The sequence below is a fragment of the Schistocerca serialis genome, chromosome 5, assembly GCF_023864345.2.
Source record: "Schistocerca serialis cubense isolate TAMUIC-IGC-003099 chromosome 5, iqSchSeri2.2, whole genome shotgun sequence".
Classification (NCBI taxonomy): domain Eukaryota; kingdom Metazoa; phylum Arthropoda; class Insecta; order Orthoptera; family Acrididae; genus Schistocerca; species Schistocerca serialis.
The window spans coordinates 482,730,142-482,744,691 of record NC_064642.1 but is presented as its reverse complement, the minus strand read 5'-3'; the positions used below and the strand labels follow the sequence as shown (position 1 = coordinate 482,744,691).

The following is a 14,550-nucleotide window of genomic DNA, read 5'->3' as shown; positions in this document are numbered from 1 at the left end:
TAGTACCTTTATAACAGCAGAGGAGAATGCATTGCCCAGTCATCTTCCAATGAAAGACCGTCTCATATGGCTATTCTGTGTCAATGCAAGCAGCAATTTGAAAATTAAACCACTGTTTGCTTACCATTCAGAAAGTCCACAAGTCTTCAAAAAGTGTAAAGTCCAGAAAGCAGGTTAAATGTGATGTGGAGGTCCAACAACAAGGCTTGGGCGACATGTGATCTTTTTTGTGATTGGATCAATCAAATATTTGGTCCTTCAGTGAAAAAAATATTTGCTTGAGATGAATCTGCAACTCCATGTCTAGCTTGTTATGGACAATGCTACTGCCAATTCTCCAGGCCTACAAGACCACGTCCTTGAAGAATTTCAATTCATCATGATCCGATTTCTGCCTCCCAATACCACTCCGTTATTCCAGCCTATGGACCACAAGATTATTTCTAACTTTAAGAAGCTCTATGATAAATCACTCTTCGAGCATTGCTTTGAGTTGACTGAAGCTACCAATCACTCTCAGAGAGTTTTGAAATATCACTTCAGCATCATTGCCTGTGTGAAGATGATCAAAAAGGCATGAGAATGTGTTACCAAGAGAACTCTCACTTCAGCTTGGAAGAAGCTTTGGTTGGAGTGTGTTGTCGAGTCTGACTCTGAGGCATTTGAATCAGTATCCGATGCATTGGAATCAGTAACTGTGGAGCCTGTAGTCAATGAAATTGTGTCTTTGGTCAAGAGCATGCGACTAGAAGTGGATAACAATGATATTGATAAGCTTGTGGAAGATCAAAGCCAAGAAATGACCACCAAAAAGCTTAAGGAGTTGTAGTATGTTTCACAGCAGGAAGTTGTGGAGAGGAGGAGGAGGAGGAGGAGGCAGTAACAACAAAGCAGCAATCTTCTGGCACAATAAGAGAAATACTGAAAGCATGGGAATCAGTTGCACAGCACACTGAAAACCATCACTCCAATACAGCAGTGTCTACACATACTACAAATTTATTTGACAATAATGTTGTGTCACATTTTTGTCAAGTGTTGAAGCATTGGCAGAAACAAATGACTATAGACAGCTTCCTAATAAAAAGGAATTAGTAATGTACCATGAATAATAAAATACATAATACTGTATGTATACTTTACTTTGAATAAATGGCATGAATAAGATAACACTTTTTAGTACTTTTTCTTCATGGAATGCATTATTGTATTTTACATTAATTTATACGGGATTAACAATCACTTAATGTGTGTTTTGCACTACGAGTAAGATTCTGAAATGAATTATGCCTGCTATGCAAGGTTCCACTGTAGCTCCATATAACATTGCATAACAGTCCTCCAAAATAGTGTGTTCAATTAATGATTTGAGGCATAAGGGGAACCTGATGCTAATTTAAAATTTAATGTATTTCTTGGTAGCTTTGTGAGTATATTTGAAAACACTTTCCTAACAAAACAGTGTAAAATAACTGTCAGAAACTATCTAAAAAGTCGTGGCTTACTAATGGGATAAAACTATCTCAAAAGGGAAATGTACATAATAGCTAGAGGGAGAATAATCCAGAATCAGTCAAACATTATAAAAACTACAGCACTGTATTAATAAAAGGGAAAACAGGGCAACTGAGAGCACAGGAAAACTGTATTTCTATCAGACTCAATGAAAAGTTTGTTGACAAATAGAAGAATAAAATATTTTTAATAATCTTTTTTCAAGTGTTGTAGATAAAACAGGAACCTGTTGTTTATTAGTAAATGCAAGGAAGTATATGGAGAAGGCAATACCTAAGCAATTCGATAAAACTGAAATTCAACCCAACTCTCCTATTGAAATTAGGAAAATGATAAATTCACTCAAAAGTAAAAGCTCTCAAGGAATTGATGGCATTTACAGCAGAGTACTAAAAGCTTGTTCCCAAGAGATAAGTAAGATTCTCAGCCATGTATGTAGTAGCTCACTGTTATAGGCCATTTTTCCAGATAGACTGAAATATGCTATTGTTAAATTATTGCATAAAAAGGGGGATAGGTTTGATGCTAACAATTACTGCCCAATACACCTCTGTCCGCAGCTCGTGGTCTAGTGGCTAGCGTTGCTATCTCAGGATCATGGGGTCCCGAGTTCGATGTGTGGCCGGGTTGGGGATTTTCTCTGCCGATTCTCTCTGCCCGGGGACTGGGTGTTTGTGTCATCATCATCATCATCATCATCATCATCATCATCATCCGTGCAGTGGCTAAATTGGATTGTGTAAAAATTGGACTGTGTAAAAATTGGGTCTTTGTGTGAGTGCCGATGACCGCGGAGTTGAGCTCCCTAGAAACCAAACATCAGCACCCATACACTTCTGACAGCTTTATTCAAAATTCTTGAAAGAGTGGTGTATTTAAGAGTTGCTTCATATATCTATAAAATAAAGTACCAACAAAATGTCGATTTGATTTTCAGAAAGGCTTTTCAAGGGAAAATGCTATGTTTTTTTCACTGATAAAATATTAAATTCTCTGAATAACTGATCATCATTCATTGAGATTTTTGTGATATCTCGAGGGTTTTGAGTGTGTGAAACACGAAATTCTTCTAGATAAGCTTCGGTATGTGAGTGGAGCAGTTCACAAATCATTCAATACATAATTAACTGGAAGACTGCAGAAGGTTGAAATTAACAGTGCAGATAGGCTTCTAACTAGGGATGATATCAAGAACAGTGACAAACAAGGTTCAGTCGTGGGTCCCTTATTGTTCTTAAGATATATTACCAACTTGCCATTCTATATTCATGAAGATGCAAAGCTACTTCTTTTGCTGAAAATACAAGCATAGTAATTGCACCCAATAAACAAGAATTAGCTGAGGAAATTGCTAAAATGCTAATAGAAAGGATGAGTTTCACTGTTATGGGTTAAATCCGACTTTGGCACAGAAAGGGGAGAATTATGCTGCCACAAAAATGAACTGGGTGAATTTTGTTGCCACAAAAGTCTTTGGTTATTTATGAAACAGCATTAAAAGTCTGACAGATAGCCTACCAGCATTTAAAAATAAGGAACAAGTATTAATGTAATATAATGTGGTGTATAAACAGCGATCTCTAGTACCAAAGATCATTTCATATAAGTTACCACAGCCAAAGATATTACAAGATGATATCATAACATGAAGTCAGGTCTAGTGAGAAACAAACTATACACAAACGCTAGCCTTGACTAAAAATAACAAATAGTCACCTGGAAAATAAACAGTCGCCTGATACTCCAAAACAGTCACATGTTCAGTACTTTCTATTAAAAATAGTCATAGTGGTCTTAAGTAAAAAAAATATTAGCATTTTAATTGCATGTGGCAGCCCTGCCCAGTAATGGAGGAAAGTGCAGGAGCTATAAATTGTAGAGAGAGATCAAAGCTTGACTACAGTAAACATGTTCAAGGCTACACAGTTTGCAGCAGTTACACAAAGATGACGAGACATGTACAGAATAGATTAGCATGAAGTGCAGCATGCAGCATTAGTCATCATCAGACTGAAGACCACAACAAGATCACACTAATTCCCACAATTATTAAGTTGAGAAGATTAGCACCAAATGTAATTAATTATTAGTGTACTTTACAGAGGTAGCCTTCAGTGGCTGCTCCTGCCAGTTACTGTATAATTTGATGCATTCTCATCCTTAAAAACACTCTTTCATGATGGGCTATGCACAATGAAATGTGAATGAATAATCTAATTAACAAATCATCCTGAAATGATCAAGAACATTACAGAAATTTTCAGTAAAAGTAGCAGAATAGTTTTTGAAGAGTTCAATGAGTTATTTTTGGACTGCATCTTTAGCTGTAGTATAAATGAAAAATATATTTAAAGAACAATGTTTCAAAAAACTAAATATTCATTATTTTGTCAAATCTACATCACTGTTTGTTATTCAAGAAGATAAAGCGTACAAATTTCACATCAAAATAAAAAATATATAAAACCTTTATTCATCATTGTACAGATTTATAATCTTACTCAGTAGTTCACTGGACACACCACTTTTTATATTCACATCAAACATCAAATTTATCAATACAAACATTCATCCCTTCTTCCTCATATTCATCTCTCATTACAAGTGTAGTATTAAATTCTGGATCCTTTGTCAGCAGTGTGCCACCATACCATGCATACATGATAGGACTACAAAAGAAAATAAAAGGTAACTTTAGTAATGCTTCAGAAATTATTATCAGCATACAGTCATTGCCTGAAAATATACGAAACATTCACCATTAATGAAACAAAGAGAGAAATGAATACATACATAAATAAATAAATCTGAACATTTTTTTATATTACATATCCCTTCCAGATATCTAAAACATTTGTTTCTCAAATATTGTTTGTGTTTCACTACAACCTGCTAGTAAAGTGAATGGGAAACTCATTAACTCAAGGAGAACAAAGTCAGTGGTTCACTTTCATTTGGGCAATGGTTCAGAAAACGTTTAACAGTTTTGAACATAACGGATGATGTGTGTAAGAGTGTGAAATCAATGGCAAACAGTATGGCATGGGCAAGATTGTTTAGAAGTATGAGAAAATCATATACTAGGATTTTTGCAGCATCTAAACAAATTTCTACTACTACAACTACTATTTTGGTTGGATCTAGAAAGAAGGAAGATTAGGCTAGCTCAGTTGGCAAAGCAAGGGGAAAGAGATCAGAAATCACATCTTCCAAAGGACTGTCTCAACATCCATCTTAAACGTGTTAGTGAAAAAGATGGAAAAAAAATAAATCAGAATTACCAGGCAGGAATTTGGACCCCACTCAACCTGAGAGAAAGACCAGAACTTCAATGGTTGTGCAACTCCACTCACTACTTTGAAACTTGTGATGATCAGTGGAATTTATTTGATTAGATGTGCTGCTTGTGAAGTTGTTGTTGTTGTTGTGGTCTTCAGTCCTGAGACTGGTTTGATGCAGCTCTCCATGCTACTCTATCCTGTGCAAGCTTCTTCATCTCCCAGTACCTACTGCAACCTACATCATTCTGAATCTGCTTAGTGTATTCATCTCTTGGTCTCCCTCTACGATTTTTACCCTTCACAGTGCCCTCCAATGCTAAATTTGTGATCCCTTGATGCCTCAAAACATGTCCTACCAACCGATCCCTTCTTCTAGTCAAGTTGTGCCACAAACTTCTCTTCTCTTGTGAAGTTACAATGTACAAACCCTGGGAGGAAGACTCCAAATCTCATGTGTAGTGAAAGTCACATCAAGATCATGGTTATTGTAAGTAGTATACAGTCTCATTGTGAAAGTGAGACTGTGTACTACACATTATATTCTGACCACTGCTGCTGTTCCATGTCACTATGGCAAATATTACCCTAGTTATTGCGCTGCTGAATATAAAACAAGATCTGGAACACAGTTCTGCCAATTACAAGCATAGATCGGAGCCTACACACATTCACCCTTACTCAAGGCAGCTGGAAGGAATGAACCATATAACAAGAAAACTTGTTGAAGAGAAACATATGAAAGAACAATTATTTTTGAGATCAAAAAGACAACAAAAAGTTTTTACTGTTATATGAGGAGATCAGCAGGATCTATCATTACATAAGTAAACTGCCATCCTGATAGCAGTGAGCAATGTTAGCAGACACATTCCACATCAGATGAAGAAATGCCACATCTTAAATCTAGTAGTTCTTTTAGTTTCGTATTAGTGTATTGCTGTTATCTCATAAATGCAAGGTCTCTGCAGTGCAGTTGTAAAGATTGCTGTTCTGGTTTCCACATGAGTTTTGAATATAGTCTGACAATGTTACAAGGGAGACAGAAATGGAGAAATAATTTCTTGGTATACGTTTTTTTTATTACTGCCCATTTACACATCTGCCAGGACTATAAAATTAATAGTGTCAGGACACTTAAGCTTTGCAAGATGATTCAATAAAATTACAAAAAGTCTCATGTAACTGGTTATGCTGTGATTTACATCATCATCTTACTGACTGAAAGCCTGGAATGTCATCACAATGCCAGCTCCCCCCCCCCCCCCCCCCCCCCCAACACACATATTGCTTTCAATACAATCAAGGTCTTCATAAAAAGCAGCGATAAAAGTTTTTTTAGACTTAACATATGTAAAATAAATAAACAAAACAGTAAATGATTTTTGCTGGAAATGCAGCTTCAAAACAAACTGAAGAAAAAGTGGAATTTCAAATTTTTCAACTTACTCTGAAGGAAGTGTGACTTTAACATCGTAGTCAATAGGAGCTAGACAACGAACTTCCTGCTCCACACGTTCCCGAAATCCTGGGAACAGTGTACATCCACCGGTCAGCAGAATGTTGTTGTAAAGATGGGGATGTGTTTCTGGTGGGCAAGAAGATATACTATGCACAATAGCTTCTGGAATACCCATCTGGGTTATACCAACATCAGATGGGTGGAATAGAAGCTCAGGCACAGCAAATCGTTCATTGGTTAAACGGAGACATTGCTGTTGGAAATAAATGAATAATTGTGAATATCCAGAAAAATATTTTCATGAATACCAATATTAATTTCAATAGCAGATAAATTACAGCATTAAATGCGGAATGCAAATAACAAATTTAAGTTGATCTATTTTTACAGTTGATTTCAACAGGAAAATGAGTGTGCTCATCTATTTTTAATTAATAATAAACAATGTAGCAACAATTCTGTTGCCTAATAAGCTTATCTATCTTTTCAGTCCATCTTACTGCATCACACCAAACAAGTGAAAATGTCTGACACACATGCACCAACTTCTCTAAGGGTATATCACTATAAATATGTCAGCCAAAAATTTCTTTAAGTATTAGTGACACATCTCCTTGTCTCAAGTCTAATTTCACCTCCTTTGCCTCCACATACACTTTCTTGCCTGGACCACCATCATGTGGCAATGTCACAAGGTGCATAGATATTCTGTCAGCTCTTGTGGCACACCACATGGCAAATAAATTTTAGCCAACATTTTATATAAAGAAATATGTACAACAGATACATAAGACAAAAATGTTGTTTTATCAACATAGCATTTTCTTATCATGTACATCAGGATAGCTCTTACATGGTACCTTAAGAAAAATAATTTGACTCTCTCCCCTTCCTCCCCTCACTTTGATTCCATTTCATGATAAAATCAGTTTGTGTGGAATTTAGGCTGAGTAGGATACAGGGTAGGGGTGCCAATGCGTCTTCAAAATTGGGAAAACCAGAAAAATAAAAATCATCAAATTCATAAAATATTAATTCTGCCAGACAAATTCATTACCTATTACAAGTGGGCTATTTACTTTACTCTTCTGAAGTGGATGTGTTTTCATATCATAGGTCACATCGGTCAAGTACGTGATGGGTCACAGACAGAGAGTACTAATGTGACACAAGCCACTCTTTTTCAGAATCCAACCCAGATCATCTGTCATCTTTTGCTCTTGAGGAAAGGTAGCAGCCATACCAAATACAATGCCCTTGAAATAACTAGAAGCAATCTGCCATCTGACACAAAAAAATGTTAACAGATTTCTTTTACAATTTCTGGGCATGTAAATTAACAGTGTGTTAAGACATTAAGTTAGCTGTCACAGAAATGATGATTTGTTGGTAAAAGCGTGAATTCCAGAGTAGAAAGTGAGAAACTGCATTCCAAAATTAGAAAATTTGTAACAACACTGGAAACAATGAAAAAAAAAACATGGTGAATTGTTAAAATTAACTGTGATCTTTCTTGGAAAAGCACCACCTTGTGGAGCATCTTTCCATACTCCAGAGACAATCCACCATGTAAAAAGTGAATGGATAAAGCTGTAAGGCTTTGTGCCGATCTTTCAGCCAAAGCAAACTATCTGGATTTCACCATTTTTTCAAAATTTCATATACTGTATATCAGACTGTTGATTATGCTGTTTCTTGTCTGGCTTCAAATTGACTGAAAAAATAATTTATGTTATCTGTCACCTGAATCTACTGTCCTGGCATCAGCTCATTCTAATTTGTCATCCGAATCAAAACTGAAAACAGACTATGCATTCAATAGTGAGGCAGAATATCACACAAAAATATTAAAAGAGTTCAAGTAAGAACTGATTATATCCTAGAAATTTTTGATAAAAGGTTTGAACTATTTGTTTTCAACAAAACAAGACTAAATTTTGCCAGAATTGACTTGAGTGACATACTCCTTATGACAGTAGCCACATGCAAAATTGTACGAAAATTAAATGCCAGGCTGAGACTCATTGGAAGAATCATAGGCAATGTAATTCATCTAAAAATAAATAGCTTACAAAACAATCTATCAACCAATTCTTGAGTACTGTTCATTTGTCTGAGACCCTTAACAAGTAGGATTAATAGGAGAGGTAGAGAAGATCCAATGACAAGTGATACACTTCATCATGGCATCGTTTAGTAGGTGTGAGAACATTACAGAGAGCCTTAAAAAAAACTCCAGTGGCATTTGTTACAAGGGTAATGTTGTTTGTCATGAGAGAGTTACTTTTGAAATTATAAGGATGTACATTCGAAGAATAGTCAGATACATTACTTCCTCCCACATCTCTTGAGAAATTACCACAATGAGAAAATCTGAGAAATTAGAGCTCATATGGAAGCTTATTGACAGTCATTCTTCCCTCACACCATTTGTGAATGCAAAAGGAAGGGAGAAAGTGATAGTGGTACCAGCAATACCCTCTGCACACACGATAAGGAAACTAAACTCTGGCTGAACATGCCATGAAGGCCCAACAGTACTGACCAGCTGCAATGTCATCCTCCACCCACAGGTGTCAATGGATGCAAATATGGAGGTGCATGTGGTTAGCACACAGCTCTCACAGTCATATATCACATTACGAGACCACACACCTTAAGGAGGCTTGAGAAATATAGATGCACATGTAGAAAATGAATACTTCATCAATAATCTACATCTAGTTAATAAATTAATAAACCAGAAGTTGTAAATGATCTAGCTAGAGAGGTACCAAGCTAATGGAGGACCACAATAAATTATTTAAAAAAAAAACTAGGAAAAGAAGCAGTATATGCTTGAGGTAGTACTGAAGTGTCACCATGTGTTTCCAGAACATAAAAAAAAACTTTACTCACAAATAAGCATTTTAACAAAAAACGTGATTTCTTCATACTTATCTCTCAAATTTTGCATCTAGTAGTGTCATAGATTTTATTATTACAGCTAATGCAGCATATTAATAATTAAGTTTAAAGTAACTTAATAAAGTTCTTGATTAATAAATTACTTCTGACATTAAAAAGTGATATTTTTAGTTTTTTCCCCTAATATAGATAATGACACAACAATTTTTTCATGCAGCACAACCAAACAAGGGGTAGTGCAAAGAAACAAATAACCCTTTACACACCTACCCCCAAGATCGGGAGGGCCTGGTACGACTTCATACTATTTGTTCCCTGGAGCTAGAATGTAATTGCAGCCTGAAATGAACGATCGTGAGGGCTACTTTGGTTCATGTGGTACTGCCGAACGCCACTAGATCACAGCTCCGTCCACTCTGCTGTTTTGGCGGGCTTCTTTGTCTTCCAGTGTCGTTGCGTGATGTGTAGCGGGTTTGTCTTGCCTGCAGCAGTTGTGTTTGCGTGTGATTCTGAGGAATTGTTTGGATTCAGTCTGTTTCTGGACATCTCAAAGAATTTGTGTATTATTGAAACATGCATTTTGCGTGATTATTGTGGCTGTGGTGCTCGAAAGTGTCTCCACCATCACAATCGTGAGGGTTAGGCGTTGCTGCAGTTTTCACTTATTGAGGTTAGTTTTACTCAACTACTTTTTGTCGCATTCTTGCATGCTGATTAATGCAATGTATATGATGTAATGTATTGGAACATTTTTAGATAATGAAGAGACTTACTGAGGAAGATATTTTGAAGTTGCTGGATGCATCAGACTTAGAAGTAAGTGATGAAGACAATTCTAAAGATTTGTTTGTGCCAGAAAATATTGGTGCATCGAGTTCTGATTCTGCTACAGATGAAATGAAATACCAGTTCAAACTCCATCAGAATCATCAAGAAATAATAATCAACTGGAAGCAGACACTCTCAGTTCTCCACAATTTATAAAGAAGAAAAACCTATCAGGCGGAAAATATCTGTGGAAGAAGAAATTATTTAAAGCTAAGCATCACCCAAGACCACTGGACTTTTCTAGACTGCAGGTAAAATATATGCCTTCTCTCTGAGTTACTGTAATATATTTTGTTCTGTAAATGAAAATTGGGTCCATTGTAAGCTGTTTGTTCTGCTTTCAAATCAATTTTCTTTTCAGTTTCCAGATCCATTGCGTACTCCTCTCCAGTATTTTACCACATATTTTACAGATGAATTCTTTAAGATTGCTGAAGAACATACAAATCTGTATACTCTGCGGAAGCATGGAAAAAGCATTAAAACAGATGCAACAGAACTTAAGAAATTTATAGCTGCCAACCTGATTATGGGTTGCATCAAACTTCCTCGATTCAGATTATACTGGAGCACTGAGTATGGCTATACTCCAGTTTCGAGCATCAGGTCAAGAGACGGGTTTGTGGCACTCAGAAATGCTTTTCACGTGGTTGATGCTTCCTCTGCCCCAGATAATAGTAATAAAGTGTGGAAAGTACAGCCAGTTCTTGATGCAGTAAGAAATGTGTGCCTGAGTCTTCTACGGGATCATGTTACTTATTCAGATGACGAACAAATGATATACCATTTACGGGTCGCTGCCCACTGAGGCAGTTTGTAAAAAACAAACCTCGACCAGTTGGATTAAAGAACTTTGTACTTACTACATCAGCAGGTCTTGTATTAGACTTTGAAATATATCAAGGTGATTCAACTCCTCTACAGACTAAGGAGTTTGGATTAGGCCCTTCTGTGATATTAAGACTGGCACAAACTTTGCCTCAAGAAAGCTTCATCTACTCTAATAGATATTTTACATCATTGCCTTTACTGGAGAAACTGACTGAAATGAAGCTCTATGGAAGTGGAACAATAATGGCCAACAGACTAAAGGGCTTGCCTCTCACTGATGCAAGCAAGATGGTTCATGGACAGAGTATACAACATGTTGTTGAAAACTGTGATTTAGTAGTTGTAGAGTGGAAAGACAGCAACAAAGTAATTATGGCTTCAAACTGCTGTGGCTCCACACCGACTGAGCCTGTGCAACGTTGGTCCAAAATTGATTACAAACACATTGAAGTCGACTGTCCTTCTGTGGTGCGCAAATATACTCAAAACATGGGTGGAGTTGACGTTTGTGACCAGCAGATGGAATGCTACAGAACCTGGTCCAGAAGTATGAAATGGACATGGAAAGTAATTTTGCACATTGTGGACCTTGCTGTGGTAAATGCATGGAACCAATACACGAGAAGCATCAAAGGGAATAATATTCCAAGAAAAGAACAGAAAGATTTGCTCCACTTCAAATTGGAGGTAATGGATAATTTGCAATACCACATTATTTTATGTTTACATTAATGTTATTTGATATTGTGTTATTTGATATAGATATTTGAATTTATGTTATTTGATATTATTATATGTTTCTAGGTAGCAGAAGGACTGCTTGCAGTTCCACCTGAGGATATAAGGGTATTAAGTGACAGTGAGACTGAACAAGAAGGAGATGCACTTCCTGCGGCCAAAAGGTCTAAATTCTTTAATCAACCTGCAAAGCTTCCATGCAGTGACAATCGCTATGATGGATATGAACATTTTCCAATTTCTGATGATATTCCAGCACCACACACTTGCAGATACGAGTCATGCAAAAGTCGCAGCAAAAAGCGGTGCGAAAAGTGTAATGTATACTTGTGCCTGTCGAAGGACAAGACATGTTTTAAGGACTTTCATGTTCCTCCCAAATAGAAACAAAGAAGACAAACATCCATTTAAAACAGCTACAAGAGTTTTGTACATTTTTGTATAGTTTTACAAACACAATAAATGTTGTGTTCTCTAAAGTATTTTGTATTAGTATTTACCTGAGCCTCACGATCGTGACAGTACGCCCCCCTCCCCCCCCCCCCCCCCAAATTTTGAACTCCAGAAGTTTTTTCTTATTTTTCTAGTAACATTTAAAGCTAAACAAATATGGAAAAGCATTGGGAAATGAAATCACTTTTTAAAAAATCTTCAGGTCATAAAGGGATAAAAGTTGAAAAAATATGAGCCAGTATAATGTATGTAACCATGAGTTCTACCGTAGCAACATTAAGATGAATTAACTAACTGCCGCTACATATAGAAAATGTGCGCTTTTTTGGTTAACATTCAAGGCAGTTTCAATGAAGAAAAATATTCCAAATGTATCTTCTCATTCTAATAAAGTATCCTGACTTCTTGTCGCAGGCTACTACATTTCTCACTTCAGTGTTGCAATAAATCCTCTCTACATTTAACTGACCTTGAGCCGAGAAAACACCATTTAAGTGGGTGTGCCCAGAACAACATACTGCTAAAGCAAGAACAAACACAATTTATGAAATATAGTAATTTATAGAAAAACACTTAAGATACAATCGAGTGCAGGTTGTGCACAGCAATGAACACGTTAATTGGACTAACACGTGGACAAAAACCTCACCCTCACTCATCACCAAGTTTACTATAGCAAGAAAAAAATGTGACTTATGGAATGTAGTAGTTTACAGAGAAACATGTAAGACACAATGAAGTACAAGTTGTGCATAGCACTGACCATACACTGATCACACTGACTGGACTACAGTGATACAGGTTACAGAATTGGCCGAACACTCGTTTGTGTTCATTCACTTAAATAATACTTTTTCTTTGGCAGCTCACCAGAGGAGAGCTGGGGGCTGACCTTAGTGGTCTCAATAAGGCTGCGTTCACAGTGGCACCGACAACAGTTTCACACTCAGTCGCCAGAGGTTGACTGATAAGATCAGCCAACAGCATGGTCATAGTGCATCATTTCTCCTTTGGCAGTTTTTGACAGGATCAATGAGGTTAGGTTACGTTAGAATATATTCTATGTACGAAGGACGTTAGATTTTAACCTCTTGGGGGAGGGGGGGGGGGGGGGGGGGAGATTTCACGCTGCTTCTGTGCTTGGATGTGAGTGCTGCATAGTGGCTTCTGCTATTAAAGAGAAACTGAATTCATTTGAATGAGCTTTCCTGTCTTGTAAAGAACATGGCAAGTACTATACAGTCTGTCATCAGTTATCATAATAACCAGGCAAGTTTTATGAATATATAAGAAGACAGGAGAAATACTCAAGATAATTTGTGGTGACCTTGAAAAGGAGGTTATAAACTCTTCCATTTCACTGCATTTATTCAAAGTTGTGCAGACGTATATGAACTAACCTTCAATGACTATCATTTAGCACATGAGTGATAAACAAGCATATAATGTAGCATAAGACAGCCCAAAAACCTAAAGCACTTAAAGTGGAAATACATATCATACACAACATCTGCAAACCACTTCATATTAACAGAATCACTACCCTACTGACATAAAATGCCAGTAAGCAGTAATAATAATTTGTAGACAACCAATGATAAACTACCGCAAAAAAGATCCATTGCAGTAGCTATAAGCATATAAGATACACCAGCCTTTTCACTTGAACAAATTAATTGCCTATGCCTATGCCTAAAATTTCCAATAAAGATTTTGCCTATTTGAGGTTTCAAATAAACCTGTGATTTGAGTTCACAGACTCCTTACTATATCCCGATTACGATATTTTCATTCTCAGGATGCCACAAAGTCACTCTTTCTTAGACTAACTTATCAGTTTCTTATGCTTCATATTTTGCATGCAAAAACATTGGTCAATTTGACCAAAGAAAACAAACTGATTTGAATTTCACCAATTGTTGTCCATAGTGTGTACGTTCAGGATATAAGATCAGCCATAGTGTGACCGCACACATAGTGTCACATTGATTTGAAAACATCAGTCGTCTATGGCCAATGTCGGTCGTCGGTGGTATCTACCGATATCAGAGCCAGTGCGACCACAGCATAAGTGGAGCTATGAACTACACAGATGCACAATCTCTGAAATTGCATGTGTCATCAATGAAGGTACATCACGACTTTTACAGGAGTGGGAAAACTACATATGCACAGTATAGAAAAAATGCACTCGTACAAAATAAGTGCTGGTACTCTGGAGGGGGGAAGAAAGGGTTCCGAGGTGTGGCCCCAGGGTTTTTCCAGCCAACCGTGCTGCACAAAAGAGATCCAACTAAGTACACGATCTGCAGTGACAGTCAATGCTATCACGGCACTAGTGGTGGGAAAACCACTGACTGCATTATGGTTCTCAATATCTAAATAGAAACAAAGCAACTTATCCTGATCGAATGCCAGGTCCGGCCCGATCGGAAGATGAGATAAGGCATTGGCATTGGTATCTTGCGCCGTCAACTGGTAATGGGTTTGATGATGATAACGAGAGAGGAAGAGAGCCCACTGCTGCAAACGATGTGC

The 14,550-nt window shown here is 37.0% G+C and overlaps 1 protein-coding gene across 6 annotated transcripts in view; it reads right to left on the bottom strand.

Moving 5' to 3' along the window:
- Positions 1-3,965: 3,965 nt before the first annotated feature.
- Positions 3,966-14,550, bottom strand: part of LOC126482326 (actin-related protein 6) — a 114,675-nt gene continuing 104,090 nt past the window's right edge. For all 6 annotated transcript variants that reach the window (XM_050106374.1, XM_050106377.1, XM_050106375.1 and 3 more), the window contains 2 exons: positions 6,243-6,508; positions 3,966-4,184 (listed from right to left, as the gene is read on the bottom strand). In XM_050106374.1, the coding sequence (XP_049962331.1) occupies positions 4,055-4,184; positions 6,243-6,508 (396 nt within the window). In that variant the 3' untranslated portion in view covers positions 3,966-4,054. The remainder of the gene's footprint in view (positions 4,185-6,242; positions 6,509-14,550) is intronic.